At 44.8% G+C, this 18,440-nt stretch overlaps 1 protein-coding gene across 2 annotated transcripts in view; it reads right to left on the bottom strand.

The window, feature by feature from the left end:
• Nucleotides 1-18,440, bottom strand: part of BRINP2 (BMP/retinoic acid inducible neural specific 2) — a 93,547-nt gene that overhangs the window by 9,176 nt on the left and 65,931 nt on the right. For both annotated transcript variants that reach the window (XM_070396267.1, XM_070396266.1), the window contains 5 exons: nucleotides 16,974-17,164; nucleotides 15,784-15,992; nucleotides 7,003-7,108; nucleotides 4,234-4,470; nucleotides 1,312-1,534 (listed from right to left, as the gene is read on the bottom strand). In XM_070396267.1, the coding sequence (XP_070252368.1) occupies nucleotides 1,312-1,534; nucleotides 4,234-4,470; nucleotides 7,003-7,108; nucleotides 15,784-15,992; nucleotides 16,974-17,164 (966 nt within the window). The remainder of the gene's footprint in view (nucleotides 1-1,311; nucleotides 1,535-4,233; nucleotides 4,471-7,002; nucleotides 7,109-15,783; nucleotides 15,993-16,973; nucleotides 17,165-18,440) is intronic.

The raw sequence follows: 18,440 nt of genomic DNA, 5'->3' as shown, positions 1-18,440 counted from the left end.
GGCTTCCAGCCTCCTAAATAAGATCTTCTCACAGCTGGCTCTCCACTTTCAAACACCCTGCCGACTTCCTCCCCACTTCTTAGTCGCTGTCCTTTGTGTTCCCTCTGCTTCTCTCACTCTTCCACCAAGAATAGGAATTTTCTAACATGGCTCCTTTAAAAAATTTCAGCTCTGTGATAATGCCTCCTCAAAGAGGTCTTCCGAGACTTCCCTTTCAGAAGAACCGCCCAGTCACTCTCTGTCTCGTCACCCTGTTTCTGTGAACCCACAGCAGTGATCAGGATCGGAAATTATTGTGTTCCTTTGGTGCTGACTTGTTCATGGACAGCTTCCTTGCAGATGCCATGAGAGTAGGGACACTGTGTTATTTGCAAACGTGTTCTTAGGAGCTAGAATTGTTCCTGGTGCACAGTAAATATTTGATAATTATTAGTTGAAAGAGAAATGAATTGGTCTTGAAAACCCTTGCTGGCCTGCACTCCCCCTCCTCTTCCTTCTCACCTGTGCCTCGGGTAGAGTGGCGCCTCTGCTTTGTTGCCAGGGCAGCTCCCTCTCCTGGAATGCCCGGCTCACATGCACCCACCTTTCCATCTCCTGTACAGCCTGGCCACTCCTCCTTCCCCATGGTGGCTTTTCTCTCTGGCCTTTGCTAGACCATGTTTTTTCTTTATGCTCCATGAGCATGAAGTGAAGTAGCTTTAAGTGGCTGCCACATAGCTGCAATTTTTCAGTCTTTATGTTTCTGTATATTTTTTCAGTCTTCCCAAATGTCCCCCACAGCTTAATCAAAGCACATGCAATGTGGACTTAATAAAAACTTGTTGAACAAATGAGTCAATGAGCAGATGAACGAGTGAGTGCCTAAGATACAGCCCCACTCTGTCCCCGAGGACACGAGACCCCAGCTCTCTTTTCTCCTGTGACTCGGAGCAGTCACCTGTTCACAGTAATCCAATGTGTGTAGTTCTCATCCCAAGCAATTGGTGTATGAGCTTTGACTCCCCCCCTTTCTTTCCTTGAAGTCTTATCAAAATGGAAATAAGTGAGAATAGGAGTATTATTAGGATAACAGTTGATTCTACCATCATTTATATATAAAAGTCCAATTAGCCTCTCTTTTTTTCACTCGCTCACTTTAGGTACATCTCATAGTTGAGGATGACACATGAGTAGGTCAAGATAACAGGAGCATCTAAAAAGCCATGTGTGTGGCTCCCTATTCCTGGGTCTCCCATGTTGGGCAGAGGGTCCTCCCTGGCCTTAGCTGTTGGGGAGGTGCCAAGCACTGGCTCTGGGGCCTGGGGTGCTCACCGCTCCTTGGGCAGACGGAAGCGAGGCTGCCGGTGGCAGCGTTTGCAGAGGTTGAAGAGCCGGCTGACGATCCGATGCATCTTCTTGAACAGCATTTTCAAGCTGGCTCCCAGCTGCTGGTAGCGGTGCTGGAGGCCAGCGTCCATGGCCCAGAACTGGGAGATGGTTGTGGAGTTCAGGAACCTGTCGTCAGGCAGCCTTTTCAACAGGGTTTGGAATTCCTCTGTGGGCAAGGACACAGGCAGGGCTGAGGGGGTCCATGCACACCCCCAGAGGGGCAGTGGGTGCTCCCCAGCCCTTCAGAGTCACTGCATACAGAAGAGGCTTCGCAGCCATTCTTCTCCCAGACCCTTTATTTATGTATTTTTCAATAGCTTTATAGAGAAGTAATTAATATACCATAAAATATGGCTTCAGGATTCTTTCCCATCCTTCCTGTCCTTAATATGCTTCTCAATTTCAAGACAGATCTCTGTCATCCCCAAGGGGCCAATGGCCTTGGGACATATCCCTTTTCCCCTTTCTACTTCCTTGTAAGTCATTCACAGCGCAGTCTGAGGCCAATCTTCAAAGACACCACAGCACCCTTGGGAAAATGCGGCACTCTTCAGGGTGGACAGCCCTTTCAAGCTGGCTCCCCACTGCTGGTAGCAGTGCTGGAGGCCGGTGTCCATGGCCCAGAACTGACTAACCAATGGGCACACAGAGAGGATAGAGCACCAGCTGAGAAATCTTCCTGAAAGCCTTTCAGTCTCTGAGACCAGCCACCCTCTCCCTATCCTTTTTTTATTTTTTTAAAATATATTTTATTGATTTTTTACAGAGAGGAAGGGAGAGGGATAGAGAGTTAGAAACATCAATGATGAGAGAGAAACATCGATCAGCTGCCTCCTGCATGCCCCCTACTGGGGATGTGCCTGCAACCAAGGTACATGCCCTTGACAGGAATCGAACCTGGGACCCTTCAGTCCGCAGGCCAACGCTCTATCCACTGAGCCAATCCGGTTAGGGCCTTTTATTTTTATTTTTTATTTTTTTTACTCTGGGATATACTTCCTTTTTTTGAGCTTCCACTCTTGGTCAGATACCCATTCTTTCCTGTAGCTAATCCAGAAGCAATGTGCTTTCTGGTTCTCAGCTCCTACTGCCAGTCTGAGATGTTCTCCGGGCTTCCTGGTCACATCATGCTTTCTGAATTCATGCTCAGGGATCTGTCCACATCTGCTTTTATGGGACCTGCAGCCACCAGTCTCCTGATGGAGATCCAGAGAGTCCTTGTTTACTCAGCAGCAGCAACTCATGGCGGTGAAAGCCCAAAGTCATTTCCCGCACACTTAAAAATTACGGAACAGCTATCCCCAGTAGCCCATAGCAGCTGGGGTTGGAAGACTGGGGTGGGATGTTCTTAGCTGCTAAATGCCTTGCCTAGAACTTGGAATGACAGGGGCCTCAGCTCATTCTGACTTCTCAAGCATCTGGTTCTGCATCCCCTGCAGAGAAGTGGAGAATCACTCCTGTAGTGAAACATAACTATCATGTGCATCATTCTGTTTAATGAAACATTTAATCTACAAAGGGGTATGGAGAATAGCAGGATAAGTTCCCATGTGCCCACTACCTAGCATTTGGCCCTTTGCCATATTTGTTTCAGATTTTTTTAAAAGGAAGTAAGAGAAATAAATATGCTTGAATACCCCAAACTTCCCCACTTCTCCATCGAGATGTGGGCACTCTCTTAGATGTTTTCTTTATCGTTATCACATATTTTTATGTGTTCTACAAGTGTATTTATCTATAAAAATATTAAGTATTCACTAGCATGTTCTTCAACTCCATATAAATAGTATTAAATGTGTATTATATTTGATAGATTATTATATTATAGCATTATATATAAATATGTATATATCTCTTCCTCTTGCTGGTTTATCTAACATTATGCTTTTGAAATGTATCCAAATAACTATCGTTCGTTAGTATTGAAATGTATGAATAGAATTGTGCAGAGTTCTTTTTACATTAATTTTATCTCAATTATCCCTTTTAAGCCTTCTATCCAACTGTCATTATCACTTTCTGTCTAATAGATGAGGAAACCGAGGCATTGAGAAGCCGTGTAGCCAATATAAGGTCATAGAGCTGGACAGCAACAGAGTGCATTAGTCTGTTTGGGCTGCTACAACAAAATACCACAGACTAGATGATTTATAAACCACTGAAACTTATTTCTCACAGTTCTAGATGCTGGAAGTCCGAGATTGGGGTTGCAGTATGGCCAGGTTCTAGTAAAAGCCCTCTTTAGGGCTGCAGATGGCTGACTTCTCACTGTGTCCTCACATGGTGGAAAGGGTTAGAAATCTCTCTGGGTCTCCTTTATAAGGGCACTAATCCCATTCATGACCTAATCATTCCCCAAAGTCCCACCTCCTAATACCATCACTGAGTGCATTAGATTTTCAACATATGAATTTTGGGGTACACAGACTATAACACAGAGCAAGGATGCAAAACCAAGTCCTTCAGAATCTAGATCTCAAGGTTACATTGATATTAGTTATACCTAGCATGTCTGGGTCTCCTAGAACTTTTCTATTCACTTTACTCATTCAGCAAACATTTATTGTGCACCTTATTTGCAGGCACTGTTCTAGGCATCATGGAACCTATAGCATACAAAACAGACAAAGCCTCTGCCTCCCTTATATTTCATTAGCTTACTAAGTCCTTCAAACACATCTCTTTGGTACATAGTATGCCCATTTGCATATAGAACAGAAAGAAATGACTTGAGACTCAGAGTGGTGATAGAACCTGCTTGAGGTGGCTGAGCCAGGATCCAAGTTGAGTTCCCATGATCTTGCCCCGCACCTTACATCCACCTCCCATTAACAGGAAGGACACCTGGGACTGGTGACTGCTCACCTGACTCCTCAAACTGCCGGTTGTGAGTGGCCCAGGAGTCCTGGATCTGCAGCAGGCTGTCCTCCATGGCCTGGATGTCCGCATCAGGACAGTTGCACTCAGGGAAGGTAGGGCTGCACTGGCACCAGCAGTCATTCTCCTTGCAGATGAGCTCGCCCTCAGAGCTGCATGTAATGTAGCTCAGCGCTGCAGCCACGAAGCGCTCACGCAGGTACTCAGGCAGCAGCACCTGCAGGCCTAGGGAAAGGACGTGTCAGGAAATTGCCAGGCGGAACCAGTGGGGCTCAGTTTCCCTCACCCCAGGCTGCAGGAGGCCCAGCTAGGGTTCTGCTTTCTTGTGCATCCTGAGCCCAAGAACGGTCACCCCAGGGCCTGATCCTGCTGAGCTGGTTGGGAGAGAGTGTTGCTGCTGCCCCAGTGACAGATGGGGGAGGATCTGAAAATGCAAATGAGGATCATCAAAGCCAAAGGCTTAGTTGAACCCCTTATATCAGCCAAATTGAGAGCGTGCACATCATATGAACGGGCTTATTGGCTACCCATCAGCATTTCTAGGATGGAAACAGGAAGATGTTTCAGATAAAAGAAGAGCTTACAGCTCTCATGGGGGAGGAATCAAGCCTTGATGGGCTTTTTGCTTTGTCTCTGATAACCACCCTGTTTCTAGCTTCACTGAGATTAGCAGCAGGCATCCTAAGATGTTACTGAATGCTGATCCTTCTGGGCCTCCAACCCCAGTCCCAAGGATGGAAGAGGTTGCCCTGGTTAGGAGGCAGGGACAGATATTGTGGGTATATAGTGGCCAGGCACTACCCCAAGTACTTTCCATATACAATTGCAAGTAACAGTTGTGGTCATACTAAGCCGCTTAGAGGTGAGGAAATCCAAGCCCAGTGACCACGGTGACCAGCCCAAATCACAGTAACTAGTAAAGTCTGCTTGGTGTCAGATGCTGCCCTTGTCCCACCAGGACTGGCTGCCCCATCTCAATGTAATTTAACTCTTGAGGAGATTCGAAAATAGGATGGTGGTAAATACCCAAGATCAGTCAGGCCTGGATACATGCAAATGGCTCTCAGCTCTCTTCTAATTAGCATCCTCTGATCTTGGCTGTAATCCACTGATGCTTCAGTTTTCCCACCCATCTGTGGTGGGCATTCGTTTACCAGTCGTAGCAGAAGATACCCCTAGTTGGTTTCAAGCCACACAGAGTGGCTGTTGTAAGCATATCAAGGGATGAGTGAGGGACAGGCATGCCTTGGGACACAGCCTGAGCTTGTTCAAGGTCAGACCTGCAAGAGGCTCCCCCACTGGGGACACTGAGAGATCCTGTGTCAGGAGGGTGAGGGACATGGGGACTTATGTATATGATGCACCCCTTTTCTCAAATGTCTGCTAGCTCTTTATTTTCACACCCTTGACCTTGTCCTTGGCAGGCAATCAGAGAGCCCAAAGTATATATCCCAGTCTCAGCAATTCAAAATATGTTAGAATTGCAGCTGCAGTGGATGTTTAGTGTTTTTGTCTAAGGCCTCCCTCCCATTCTGAACTGCTCCTGAATTTTCTTTTCTTGATGTTGTGCCTGTAGGGGCCTTAGAACTGCGCTCCCCACACTCCCTGTCCATAGGCGTGCTCTCAACACCCACCCCTCTGCAAGTCCATTCCTTTCACCTCTCCTATCACCTCCCTCTGCCTCACCATAACATTTCCCCACTGCTATAAAATAAGTGCCCGGAGCAATGTCTGCATGAGTGATGGGCTATAAAATTAAATGGCATAAACTATTCCAAATGAACCGCCAGACATTCTGAACTTCCCTCGTTGCTAATTTCCAGACACCAACCCAGCCCACCCAGGGATGTAGGAGAAGAGGGATGCTAACTGCCTTAGGTGCCAGCTAAGGAGTCTTTTACTCCTCTTTATTATTTATTCCTTGATTCCTAAAGCATGTATGGGTTGCATCCAGCTTAGGTTGCCTGGAATTTGTAATCGTAGATCCTGGGTGAGGGCTATTGATTTTATAATACAGAGACAATAATATCTTAAGCAGAGTCCAATTCAGTTAGGCCTTAAGAAAAATGAACTTTTCCCACTACCAAACAGCTCTGACTCGGTTTGCGTGCCTAGGGGACAGACAGCAGGAGTGATGCTGCCCATCTCCAGCCTCCTGACCTAGTGGAGCTCCCTTTCCTCTGGCGTTCCCGTTTTCCTGCTTGCTGCTCTGTCTTCAGTTGGGGATCCCATTCCTCTCACACTCTCCTCCTAGCTTTGATCTCCCATGGGAGATCACTGACTAATAACAGAAAGCAGGGCACTACTTTCAGGGTAACCAGTGGTCCCACGGTTTGTATAGTTCTTAATTGAGCTAGAGATGGTGGCCCCATAACCATTCTGCAAAGGCCAGCTGTCTCCAGTGTGTTCTCAGGACAAAGCAGAGGCTTCTTTGGACAAGAAAGGAGATCGCTGAATGAGGTCAAGGCATATAAAGATGGATGGATGCGTTGTTGCTGTAGGACAGTGACAGCATTTCTGGATTTGGGGTGTTGAGTGGTATAAGCATTGGTCTTGGGTGTGGGGCAAATCATGTCAGAAGTTTTCTCAAATGAATGATGGAAAGTTGTTAACTACCAATCCCAGAACTCTCGGTCATTCTTGTCTTAAAAGGGGGTGAGCAAATGGGCAGGGCCGGCAGGACTTTTCCCTGCTCCCTGGGGATCTACACCTTTCACCAGGTGGGAGGAGTGTGAACACCATCCCTGTGCAGCTTACCGAGTAACTGCACTCTGTTCTCCGGACTTTGCACCAGGACTGAGCTGACCGAGTCCAGATTGTCGTAGTTGCTGCAGCCCAGAGGGCCGGTCCTGGTCTCCGTAACCTAGAGCAGGAAGGGCAGAGCGTGGGTTTACATAACAAGGGGAGACCCCCTTTGCCCTTCTCTCTCCAGTCATCCATCTCAGGCTCTGTGTCCTGTCCTGACTAGCCAAAGGAATGGCATGTGTTCCCCCACCCCCAGAGCATAACACCACTTTTCTTCTTTGTCCTAAGATAGTGACTATCTGTGGGGCATGGTTGGAAGCAACAGTTCTACACAGAGGCAGTCTTTCAGAGGGAGCCAGAAAGCATTTGTGTCGGGGAAGAGAAAATTCAACATATACAGAGGAAGCTGGATCTTTAAGCTGGACCCTCCCCTCCCTGGAGGGAGACAGGAGACCAGATGTGGACGCCGTCAGCCTGCTGGTGAGCCCAGATGCAGCCAATCACTGTGGTGCTGACAGGCTTGACGGATCCCTAAGATGAAAAGCACTAGAGAAATATGAGTTATGAGTATTATTATTAGTATTAAACATTTAAGTTCCACCTCGGCACTGAGGAAGTCCTTAGAGAAAATCAGCCATGGGCTTACTGCATATTTTACTAAGTATATTAAATATACATAAAGTCTTATAGCCATGTAATATTCCAAAACATCAGAGCCATTTTAAAATATTATAAAGTTGGCCTATCAGTTTTTCCCTGATGTTTAAAGTATAAGATGAAAAATGAGGAGCTTTAAATGCACTGAAATAATTATGTAATAAGAACGATGGGGACCTGAGGCCCTTTCTTCTCAGAATCTCCGAAGGCTTTTCCCACAATCAATCAACCAATGAACTAGTATTTATTGAGCAGCCACCATTTCAATTCCATGCAGTTCATCAAATATTCATAGTTGTGCCTTTCTCGAAGTTCTTCCACGAAGTCTGCCCTGATACCTCTCACCCCCTCTCCGAGCTCTGGGCATCTCTGCTCAGCAGCAGGCAGGCAGGCCACCCTATTCCATCCTTTGCTGTGAATATTTCATAATGTCTGGGTCCTCCACACACCAAAGGCTCCACAAAGTAAGCTCATATTGTCAGCAGCTGTTAACACAGTGCCTGGCACATAGCAGGTACTCAGTAAATTAGAGAATTTATGAGTGATAGGTTTCAGGCTTTAAGGGGAAGAGGGGTGAGCACAAAGATATACACATTATATACTATATTGTCCAGGAGATTACAATCAACTACCCTCCTCCAAGTCCTCATCTATACCTGTAGTGGGGGCTAGGTATATATACAACTGACTGATACACATTCAAGTCTAGTAGAAGCAGTGTGTAATGGCTACTGAGGAAAGTATAGTTTTAAACAAAGAGAAAACAAGGGAAGAAGTAGCAGAGAAGAAACCAACCGAGTTGGTCCTTAAAGATAAGTAGAAAGTGAACAGGAAAAGAAGGGAGGGAAAGGTACTCTGAGAAAAAGAAGGGGCAACATGATGTAATACATATGGGTTCAAAAGTGTATATTTCTAGCTCTCTTCTGGTTACCATGTGAATACCAAAGTATAAGCAACATGCTTAAAGGGAATTTAGCATACTTAGGCTTAAATATATATATATATTTAAGAAATATATATATTTATATATAAATATTTATAAATATTATATAAATATATATATTTAAGAAATATATATATATAAATAAATATATATATATATATATAAATCAGAGTAATCAAGTGAGAGCTGGTATGATAATGACTTGAAATACAGTGGGGTGAGAGACAGGAGAGATATTTGTAACTTAAAGTAGTCAAGGAAGGCTTTATGGAGAAGGTGAGCCAGAGCAAGACATTGGTCTTGAAGGATGAGTAGGGGTGGGATGGAATGGGGAGGGAACTGAGAGAAAAGGAGGTACCTGCAAAGACCAAGGGGCAAGGAAAGACACAGTACATGAATGGGACACAAGACCAGACAAGGTAGGAACAACAGTTTTCTAAGTTCATCTTCCAATATCATTCTTTTTCACCTTCACAGTAACTCTCTGAGATAAATCTCAGTACTGTCACTCTCCAAAGGAGGACCCCAAGGTTCCACACTGTTGAGTAGCCCAAACAGGATTTTAACCCTTGAGTTCCCAGACTCCAGTTTGGTGCCCTTGTGTCTCCTGTGAGGGCATGTCAACGGACTGCAGAAAATAGAGTTAAACCCCTTTAGATGACATCAATGTTAAAAACAATTACTTTAAACAGCATATTTTAGTGATTTGCCTTCTTCTCCGAATGTGAACCTGGGGCAAAACAAACTGTATAGCCTTGAGATTGGAGGACCCTTATATTATAAATTAGGAAGCCAAGGCCAGTGAGCTTAAATGACTTATTCAAGGTAACACAGCGAGTCACCTGCTGGGCTAGGATTCATCCAATTTAATTATTCATTCACTTATTTTTTTCATTTAACAGATATTCAAGGAGCAATCAGAACTCACAGTGTGTAAGCCCCAATCACTGCCACAAGGATGCATAGACAAGTGGAAACATGTTTCCATAATCCCCAAGTTCTGGCTGTTATACATGGGCCTGTGTCCCCCGAATAGGTGGGCACTAAAGGCTGCATTGGGTGAATGAGTGAGTGAGTGAGTGAGTGAGTGAGCGGTGAGTTGCCAGACTGAACTGGAAGGCTGAACATTGCCTTATTTCAAGTGAAATCTTCTTTATCCATATGGTATGAGAATCCCTGTAAGAAGAGCCATGGCTAAGGACTAGCTCACCTGTTCTGGAGAAGCCTGCCCCTAATGGAATGACTTGGGTTGAAGGGCTGGGTAGGATGGAGGGTGTGGTATTTGAGAGACCTGCCCCTCCCCAACTCTAGGCAAGCTGGCATCATGCTGTCACACAGTTCTGCACTGGATTTTCCATCCACCCACCACTGAGCTGGTCCATTCACCAGCATCAGGTCTTGGTAGAGAGGGAGCTACACACTTCATGTAGGAACAGGATGACTCCCAAGGAGGAAAACCTAGAACAGCCACCTTCCTGTCCTTAGTCCCACCAGTAACCCTTTCTCCCTACCACCCATCCATCTGCCTTCTCACCATCCTGTTAGCATTCTGGGCTGCCTCGGATGGTCTTTCTGACCTTCACTTTGCTATTAACAAAGGTAATTTCCACAGAGGACAATCAGCTAGGTAATTCATTGAGCGAGTGTGAGTAGCTTCACTTTATTAATTGTGGCACAAGGATAGGAATGAGGAAGTGACAATGACCATGATCCCCAAGTTCATTTCCTGTTAGGGGGAATGATCAGGCCTGCTCTCCAAGAGGGAGGAAGGCTCACTATGATTTTACTAGATCCCAAAGTCACTGCTCTTCCCACTGCTATTCTCCTCTGAGTCACCTCTGTCCTCTCTAGACAAGTGAGGAGGAGGAGAGAGGGCATTGGAGAGGGTGCTCTTGCCGACAGTGCCTGAGCATGGACTTGATAAGCAGGATGGCCTAATGCCCTCTCCCCCCAGTGATGGAGTCCCAGAGTCTCTGCAGGGTTGGTCCAGAAAGCCCTGTGCTTCTCTCTGTAGAAGAGGCAGGCAGCTCGGGCAGATTATAAAGAGGGCCCACAGAGGTAATGGAAAGTGCAGTTCACTCAGGCGCACACGTTCAGAGTGTCTCAGATAAGCTTTCAGAAAGGGGAAATAATTGTGTGCTAATTGGTCTGTTGACAGAGACCAGCCTGCCATCAGAACGCCCTGATGGATCTCAGGTTCATTAGCACATCCAGTTTTTCATATATACCATTCTAGCCGCCTACTCTCCTCCCCTTGCCCTTCACTTCCGGCTGCTCTTGTCCTACAAGATAGGACACCTGCCGAGCTGAGAGTGAGTAAAATGGGCTTCTAATTGTGAGCAGTGGGGCTGCTTGGGAGAGCAGGGCCAATGCCAAGTGTGCCGAAAAGATCTGCAAACTGAATCGAAGGCTGCTGCTGTGAGCAATTTGTACAAAGCCCTCCTGGGATGCTTTGTGAGAACCACTTCCTTTTGCCATCTCGGGATCCACCTGAACTTTGTGTGGGCTCCGGAGCATCTCGAGCCACCCCCCGCCAAGTCCTTCCTCAGCCTTTGATTAAATAGAAGGTGAGTTGCAACTGAGGAACAGGCCCCCTCCCCTCCTTCATGCCTCTGATCCCGTCCTGACACTTATGGGCAGGATGGATATGTAGTCAGCCCTTTATAGTTTACAAAGTGTTTTCATGTGAACTATATCATTTGGTGTCACTCCAGCCGAGAGTCAGGGGTAATATTCACAATATTTGTGGCAGGAAGGACAGGGTATGCCAAAGTAGGGTTCTGGAAGCCTCCTGAGGTGCATTAACGCTTCAGTTACTACCAAGGGGGCATGTGGAGTGTCCAGGGGAGGGTGAGATGGTTAGGGTGGCACACAGGGGGTTGTGGTGAAGACCATTTATCAGCCAGGATGGAAGTGTTTTAATATTTTAGTAACTATGTAGCCATAGCAACTGAATATAAGCCTGGGTCTAGGTAAGTCAAATCGTTGGTAACTCCATGTCAAGGAGCTCAGTGACTCCTCAAGGTCATGAAGATAGGAAGCATCTAGGCTGAAACCCAATCCCAAATCTCACTTGAGTAAGTTTCTTTCTCACTAAACCATGCAGCCCACTGTCACCTATTGAGCATTTGATTGGCCTTACTCTGCCAGATACTATGAAGGGACCCAGAACTGTGTGCACTCCGCAGTCCCACTACTCTAAGCCATCTTGTTGTGATGGGTGTGGGAGACAGAGATGGGCATGTAAACAGCTGTAGTATAATGTGCCACGCCCAATAGTAGAGGTGTGTGCTGATCAGGGTCCACCTTGATCTCAGAGGAATATGTTGGATAATCAAAAGGGACAACCGTCCTTGGAAGCCTGTTTTTGGAACATCTCCATTCACACATAAAATGTGAGATGATTATTCAGCTTCCACTGGGATGACTGGCCTGAAGTTTTCCTGTTGAGGAGCACAGAGGATTCTCCCATGGAATGTAATTCAGAGAACCATGAGAAAACAGAGATCATACGGTGTTTTTCTCCCATCTTCCCTCCTCCAAGTCCTCATCCATACATAACTTAGTGATGTCTAGAGACCTTTGTGACCTGTCCAAGGTCACTGCTAAACTAAGGAGCAAAGGGAGGTGTTGGCATCCCTTCCCTGGCTCTGCTCACCTTAAAGGGTTGACCTGCCCATTTTTGTCCTGACATAAAAGTGTTCCACCAGAGACCATTACTCATCACCTAAAATGTGGCCAGCTCTGTACTCTTACTGGGAACCAAAGATGTGTAAGAACCAGTCCCTCCCACAATGACCTTAAAATCTCAGAGATCATGATGTTAGCTAGCAATTATAGTTGAACTGATAAGGCCCATAGAAGAGGCATGTGCTTGAAACACTGAAGACAGGCGTTTAACTACCTTGTGAGTCAGGAAAGGCTTCACAAAAGAGTTACCTTTTTGAGCTGATCAGAGAAGGGTGATGAAGAGACACTCAGGTGAACAGACAAGCTTTGTAAGCAAACCAAACAGCAGATGCCAGGGGAGTAGACATAGAACATGGTATAACCTCAATTTTAAGCATCACACATTTGTGCTTCCTCTAGTCTCTTCCCTCTAACAAGTCATCAAATCTACCTAATATCAACAATAATTTAAACATAAATTTAGAAGAACCCTACTCAGAGTTCCAATTTTTTGACCTGACCACTTTTTTACTTTCTGTTACCTCTTAATGTTCTCAAATCCCTTGGTCCCTCACTATACTCACTCCTTTTTATACTCAGCTCCCTTGCATATTTTTTTTTCATCTTGCACATGCACGCATACACACACACACACACACACACACACACACACCTTGGTTAAATCCAACTCTTCATCTATTCTATGCCTGGCTAAATATGAAGTGCTGAATGTAGCTGATAAAACTCTACTGACAGGTTTCATGTTATAATTATGACGATGAGTCTCAAATGAGCATCCAGTGCTTCCCAACAACCCACTACATTTATATCATCAACTCATATACCTAACTCCCACTCTCTGAAAAGATGATTTCATGCACTTTTTCCTCAACAATTCCTCTTCCTTTTAGCCAAGAACTTTGTTTCTTGTTTCATGGAGGAAATGAAATCAATTGGGCCAGAACTGCTACATCCCTCCCCACAGCGCCCCCCCCCCACCATCCCATTGCATTTGTCTCTGAGTAATCTATGTTGCCCACAAAGGATGGAGTGAGTGTTCATGCTCCTATGTGAGACCTACCTGTTCATCCCATGATGGAATATCAACTTCTCTCATCTACTCAATTGCTTTTGCAAACATCTCCTATCTTTCTTTGCATCATCACTTTCTCCCTCTCTACCGAAATTCCAGAATGTTGAAAACAAAAAAATACAACCTTTCTTGATCCCATATCACTCTCCAGCTAGCGTCCATTTTTCCGTTTGCCTTTATAGCAATTCTCAGTCTCACTGCTCAACAGCATTTAGCACAATTGCCTGCTGCTTCTGTGACACGCTTTCTTCATATGGCTTTATGATCTGACTGGTTCTTTCTGCTTTGTCTCACCCTCCTTTGTCAGATCCGCTGCCTCTTTCCCATTTCTGAATATTGATGTGCTTCAGAGCTCAGCCCCAGAGCCACTTTACCAGTTACATTCACTCCTTGAGTGATCTCATCTCATTCTGTCCCCTAGGTTTAAATACCAACTATGCATGTGTATATATTTGTATGCCACGTTTGTATATCCAATCATGACCTTTCTCTTGAAATCCTGGTGTTGATATCCAACTGCCTGTTAGATATCTCTACTTGGATGTCTAATAGAAATGTCAAGTTCGATATGTTGAAAACCAAACTCTTGATTCACTCCTTTCAGATCTGCACCTCCCCCAGGGTGATCCTTTCTTAGCAAATGGAATCGCTGTTCATCCAGTTGCTCAGGCCAAAAATCTTGCTGTTAATATGGATTCCTTTCTTCCAATTCATGAGTAGTCCTGAAGGCTCTATCTTCAACATACATTCTAAATCTGCCAACTTCTCACTGCTTATGTATAGCCAGCTATGTCCGAGCAAGCTACCATGATTTCTCACCTTGACCACTGCAACAGTTTCTAATCAGTAATGCTCATGATCTTGTGCCTACAATCACTTGTGCCATTTCCCACTTGACCCCCTCTTTGACTCCACCTCATATATGGTGTTCCACCAAGAACACTCCCACTTTAGGGCAATTGCATTTGCTCTTCCCTCCATCTAGAATGCTCTCTCTCAAGATGCCCATGTGGCTTACTCCATCACCTCATTCAAATGTCTGCTTAAATAACATTCCTCTAGACCAGTGGTTCTCAACCTTCTGGCCCTTTAAATACAGTTCCTCATGTTGTGACCCAACCATAAAATTATTTTCATTGCTACTTCATAACTGTAATGTTGCTACTGTTATGAATCGTAATGTAAATATCTGATATGCAGGATGGTCTTAGGCGACCCCTGTGAAAGGGTCGTCCGATCGCCAAAGGGGTCGCGACCCACAGGTTGAGAATCGCTGCTGTAGACAGATATTCCCTAAAGCACCAGGTCTCCATTACCCTCTTTTCCCTGGTTTCATTTCTTCATATCAGTAATCCCACTTAACATGGCATATTTATTTAATTATGTCTCCACTACTAGAATTTATGCTTCATGAGATCATGAACTTAATATGTTTTGTTCACTCTTGGATTCTCAGTATCCAGAAGAGTGACTGACACATAGTAGGTGTTCAAAATATTTATTGAATAATAAATAAAAAAACAGGACTTCCTTATGAATTTTGGGTAGGATAAAGGCAGAATATAAGATGAGACTGGCCCTTATTTGCCACCCTAATTTTATATTTTGAATTCTAAAAATCCAGTATTCTCAAGTATTCTCACTAGTCTTCTCTAAAACAATATGAACTTTCCTCGAACTCAGCTAGATTTAAGTAGATAGTGGGATGGAGGTTATAGTTACTAAAGTTACAATAATGATCTTTTCCAAACATGTATGGTCATATTGCTCCTCTGCTTCAAACTCTCTGGTTGTCTTCCATTGTACTTTGAAGTTCTCTATCATGGCCATGTAATCCGGCTCCAACCTACTCTGAACCTCATCTTGTACCAGCACCTTTCTTGTTCACCTCACTGTAGTCACAGTAGTCTTCTCTGTGTTCCACCAAAGCACCAGGCTGGTTCCTGCCTCAGGGCCTCAGCACTTACTGTTCCCTCTGCCTGAACACTCTTCCCTCAGATCTGCATACAGTTGGTTTCTTCTCATTCAGATCTCAATATATAGACCAAAGGTGTCCTCCTCTGACCAATCTGGTGAATATTATCTGCTCCCTTCTCTCACCCCAGAAAATCTGTACCTTATGACTCTTTTAATTTCATCATTATCTGAAATTACTTTGCTGATATTTAATTATTTATAATCTCTATCCCCTACTACAATGTAACCTTGGAGGAGCAGGGACCTTGTCTCCCTTTCTCTATAGTCCCTCGGCTGGAGTCAGCCTCAGAGCAGATCTACATGACTGTTTGCTGCAGAATGAAGACCTGGACCATGTTTAGGCTTGACTATGCTTCTATGAGAAAACTTTCTTCCCTCTCAATTGGTCAGGCCTGGCCGACTTGGAGTTGGTTAAGACTCTAGCCTCCCCAGTGCCTCTCAGAGCATTAGTTACCTTGATGGCCCCTGTGGCTATCTGGATATGGTGCAGCCGCCGCAGGGTGCTCTCTCTGTCGATGAAGTAGGAGGCTGCCAGCTGATGCAGGGTCTCCAGGGACACGGCTGAGCTATTCCCACTGCCCCCAACTGTAGGGGCACTTCCTGCTGCTTCTGTCTTTCGGCTCAGTTTCCGCTTGTCCACAAAAATGGTCAGGGACTCTTCTCCTATAGCAAACAACATGGGTTCATTAAGAATGAAATGTTTGGCCAGAATAGACGGAGCTAAGAAGGAGCCCATTACTTCTGTGGACGGCCTCTTCCCCGTCCCTTATATTTAGAAAAATCTCAACAGACTGTGTCATAGGACAGCAGACATCACACCTAAGAGGCCCTCCTTCCTTTCCTTAGTTCGGTATGTCTCCCCAAAGCTCCTCCTTGTCATCCAGCTTATCCATTTAACGTCCTCTTCTGATCTCTATCTCAGGCATCTACCTCCTTGGAGGATAGAAAATTATTCCTCTTAAGTTGTTTATGAGAAGTTGCCATGGATATGTATGCTCCCTCCAAAAGGACAGAAGCCTAGAAGTTTAAAGGGCCCTTTCCACTCAAACACTCAACACCTACCACATGCAGCAGCTCTTTTTTTGTCCGTCAGACAGTGAGCTAAATGTTATAATAAATCCTGTTTTCTTCTGCCAGGACAGAGAGAACTCTGCCTCTAGCCTCCATCCAGCTCAGAATTATTAGAATTGGTGTGTCTGGTTACTCATCTATATAAAGAGGAAGCATGGGGCAGGGATTCAATAGACATTTCCCTCTTTGCCCATGGGCCTGGCAACTGTAGCCACAGCAAATGTAGGGATGTGGAGAAGCTTCAGGGTTGATTGGCTCAGTCAAAAGGAAACTGAGAGCACCCCCTGCTGGCAAGGGCTTGGTGGGAGTCTGTGTATCCCCCAACCTCTTTATCCCATCCTCCTCCTCAGGAAAATGCTGAGAAGGAAACAGCAATGTTCTGGAGTGAATTTGGATATTAAGAAGCTATACTATTCTCAAAGGCACCAGAAAGGAGACAATTGTCAGGCAATAATAGGCCAGGAAACACAAAAGATGCAGGAAGACTACTAGTATTGAAGCTATACTCAGTGGGCTTTAAAGCTATTTTCAACAACCTGGCAACAATTCATGCAGGATCATGGTGTTGCTTACCTCCAAGGGTGGCAGAAAGTAGGAAATGGGTGCCGTACTTTTTGATCAGGTTTTCGGTAACCTGTTGCAGGTTGGGTCTCCTTCCCAGGAGGCGGATGTTCCGGATAAACTCTGGGGCAAGAGGCAATGGCAAACTGAAGAAGTCTCTCCTTTCCAGAGCCAAGTTGTTCACTTTCCAACGGGCAAACTCCCTGGAGGAAAGGTCAAGGGATAAGGAAAAGCTCGTTGTATTCTGGAAAAGAGGCACGCAGTCCGCAGTAGGTCATGTTCTTCCTCCCCTGGAACCTGCTCATCTGCTCTCAGCCCACATCTCCAGATGGATGCACCCACTGCCTGAAAGAGGCCCTTTGGCCTCCCCTGGCCTCTCATTCCCCGGGCTGTGAGAAAGGCTTTCTCAGCTGACCTCCGTCATAACTTACTTTCCAAACCTTTCTCATTGGAGAGTAGCTGACCACCTCGTTCATATGAAGGTCGTCATGGTAGTAGTGTAGTAGGGGAAACAAGCAATGCAAACGGTGGTTTTCGGAGATAGGATCTAGTCACAGTTGGCCCCATGTGGGTGGATAACATCACCTGTTATGGCCTCAGTTACCTCTGTGTAAAGTCAGCTGTTGGTGTAGAACAACCGTTCTCAAACGTTTTGGTCTCAGGACCCCTTCACACTCTTCAAATTGATTGAATCCTCCATATTTATGTGGCTTACATCTATTGATAATTGCCATTTTCGAAATAAAAACTGAGAAAAATAATTATTTATTTTATATTACATATCACATAAATAACACATTTTTATGACAATAACTGTATGTTCTGGAAAAAAATTAATACAGCAAGAAAAGAGGCATCACTGCATTTTGCAGATCTCTTCACTATTTAGCTGAGCAGGTGAGGACTGCATAGTCAGATTTGCTTCTGCACTCATCTGTTATGATAGTTGTGGATCTTCTTCTATGGGGCCATACTAAACTCAACAAACATGGCTTCTTAACGGTTAGTTCCAGTGTGCAATCTGAACCCATATCAATGAACTCCTCCTCTGTTACATTAAAATCCAGTGTTACACATTGTTCTTTGAGTAGATCTTTCTATCCTTCTTATTTTGTAACATCATGCATTAGTCATCCGGAAAATATGGGAACACTGAGTTATTCAGATCTTCCACATTTTGACACTTTTCATTATATAATATCAAAACATTATATTCATTAATATTACCACCAATCTCATCAGAAAAGTCTTCAAATATTGGAAAGCTGTCAAGCTCATGGTGACAAATAGGAGTTCTCCAAAATTCTATTTTTTTGTTTGAAAGCTTAAATTTTATCATTGGTAATAAATACTGTCAGTTGTTTTTCTTAAAGAAGTAGGCTTCCTGCATTTTTTTTTAAAGAAAATGTCTGCCAAACACTGAAGTCTGAATAACCATATTTTGTCTGTTGGTTGTCAAGAAAAAATTAGTTCCATGAA

Source organism: Myotis yumanensis, unplaced genomic scaffold (assembly GCF_028538775.1).
Source record: "Myotis yumanensis isolate MYYU_CA2020_CCGP unplaced genomic scaffold, mMyoYum1.0.hap1 SCAF_17, whole genome shotgun sequence".
NCBI lineage: Eukaryota > Metazoa > Chordata > Mammalia > Chiroptera > Vespertilionidae > Myotis > Myotis yumanensis.
This window is presented reverse-complemented; position numbering and strand designations above follow the sequence as displayed.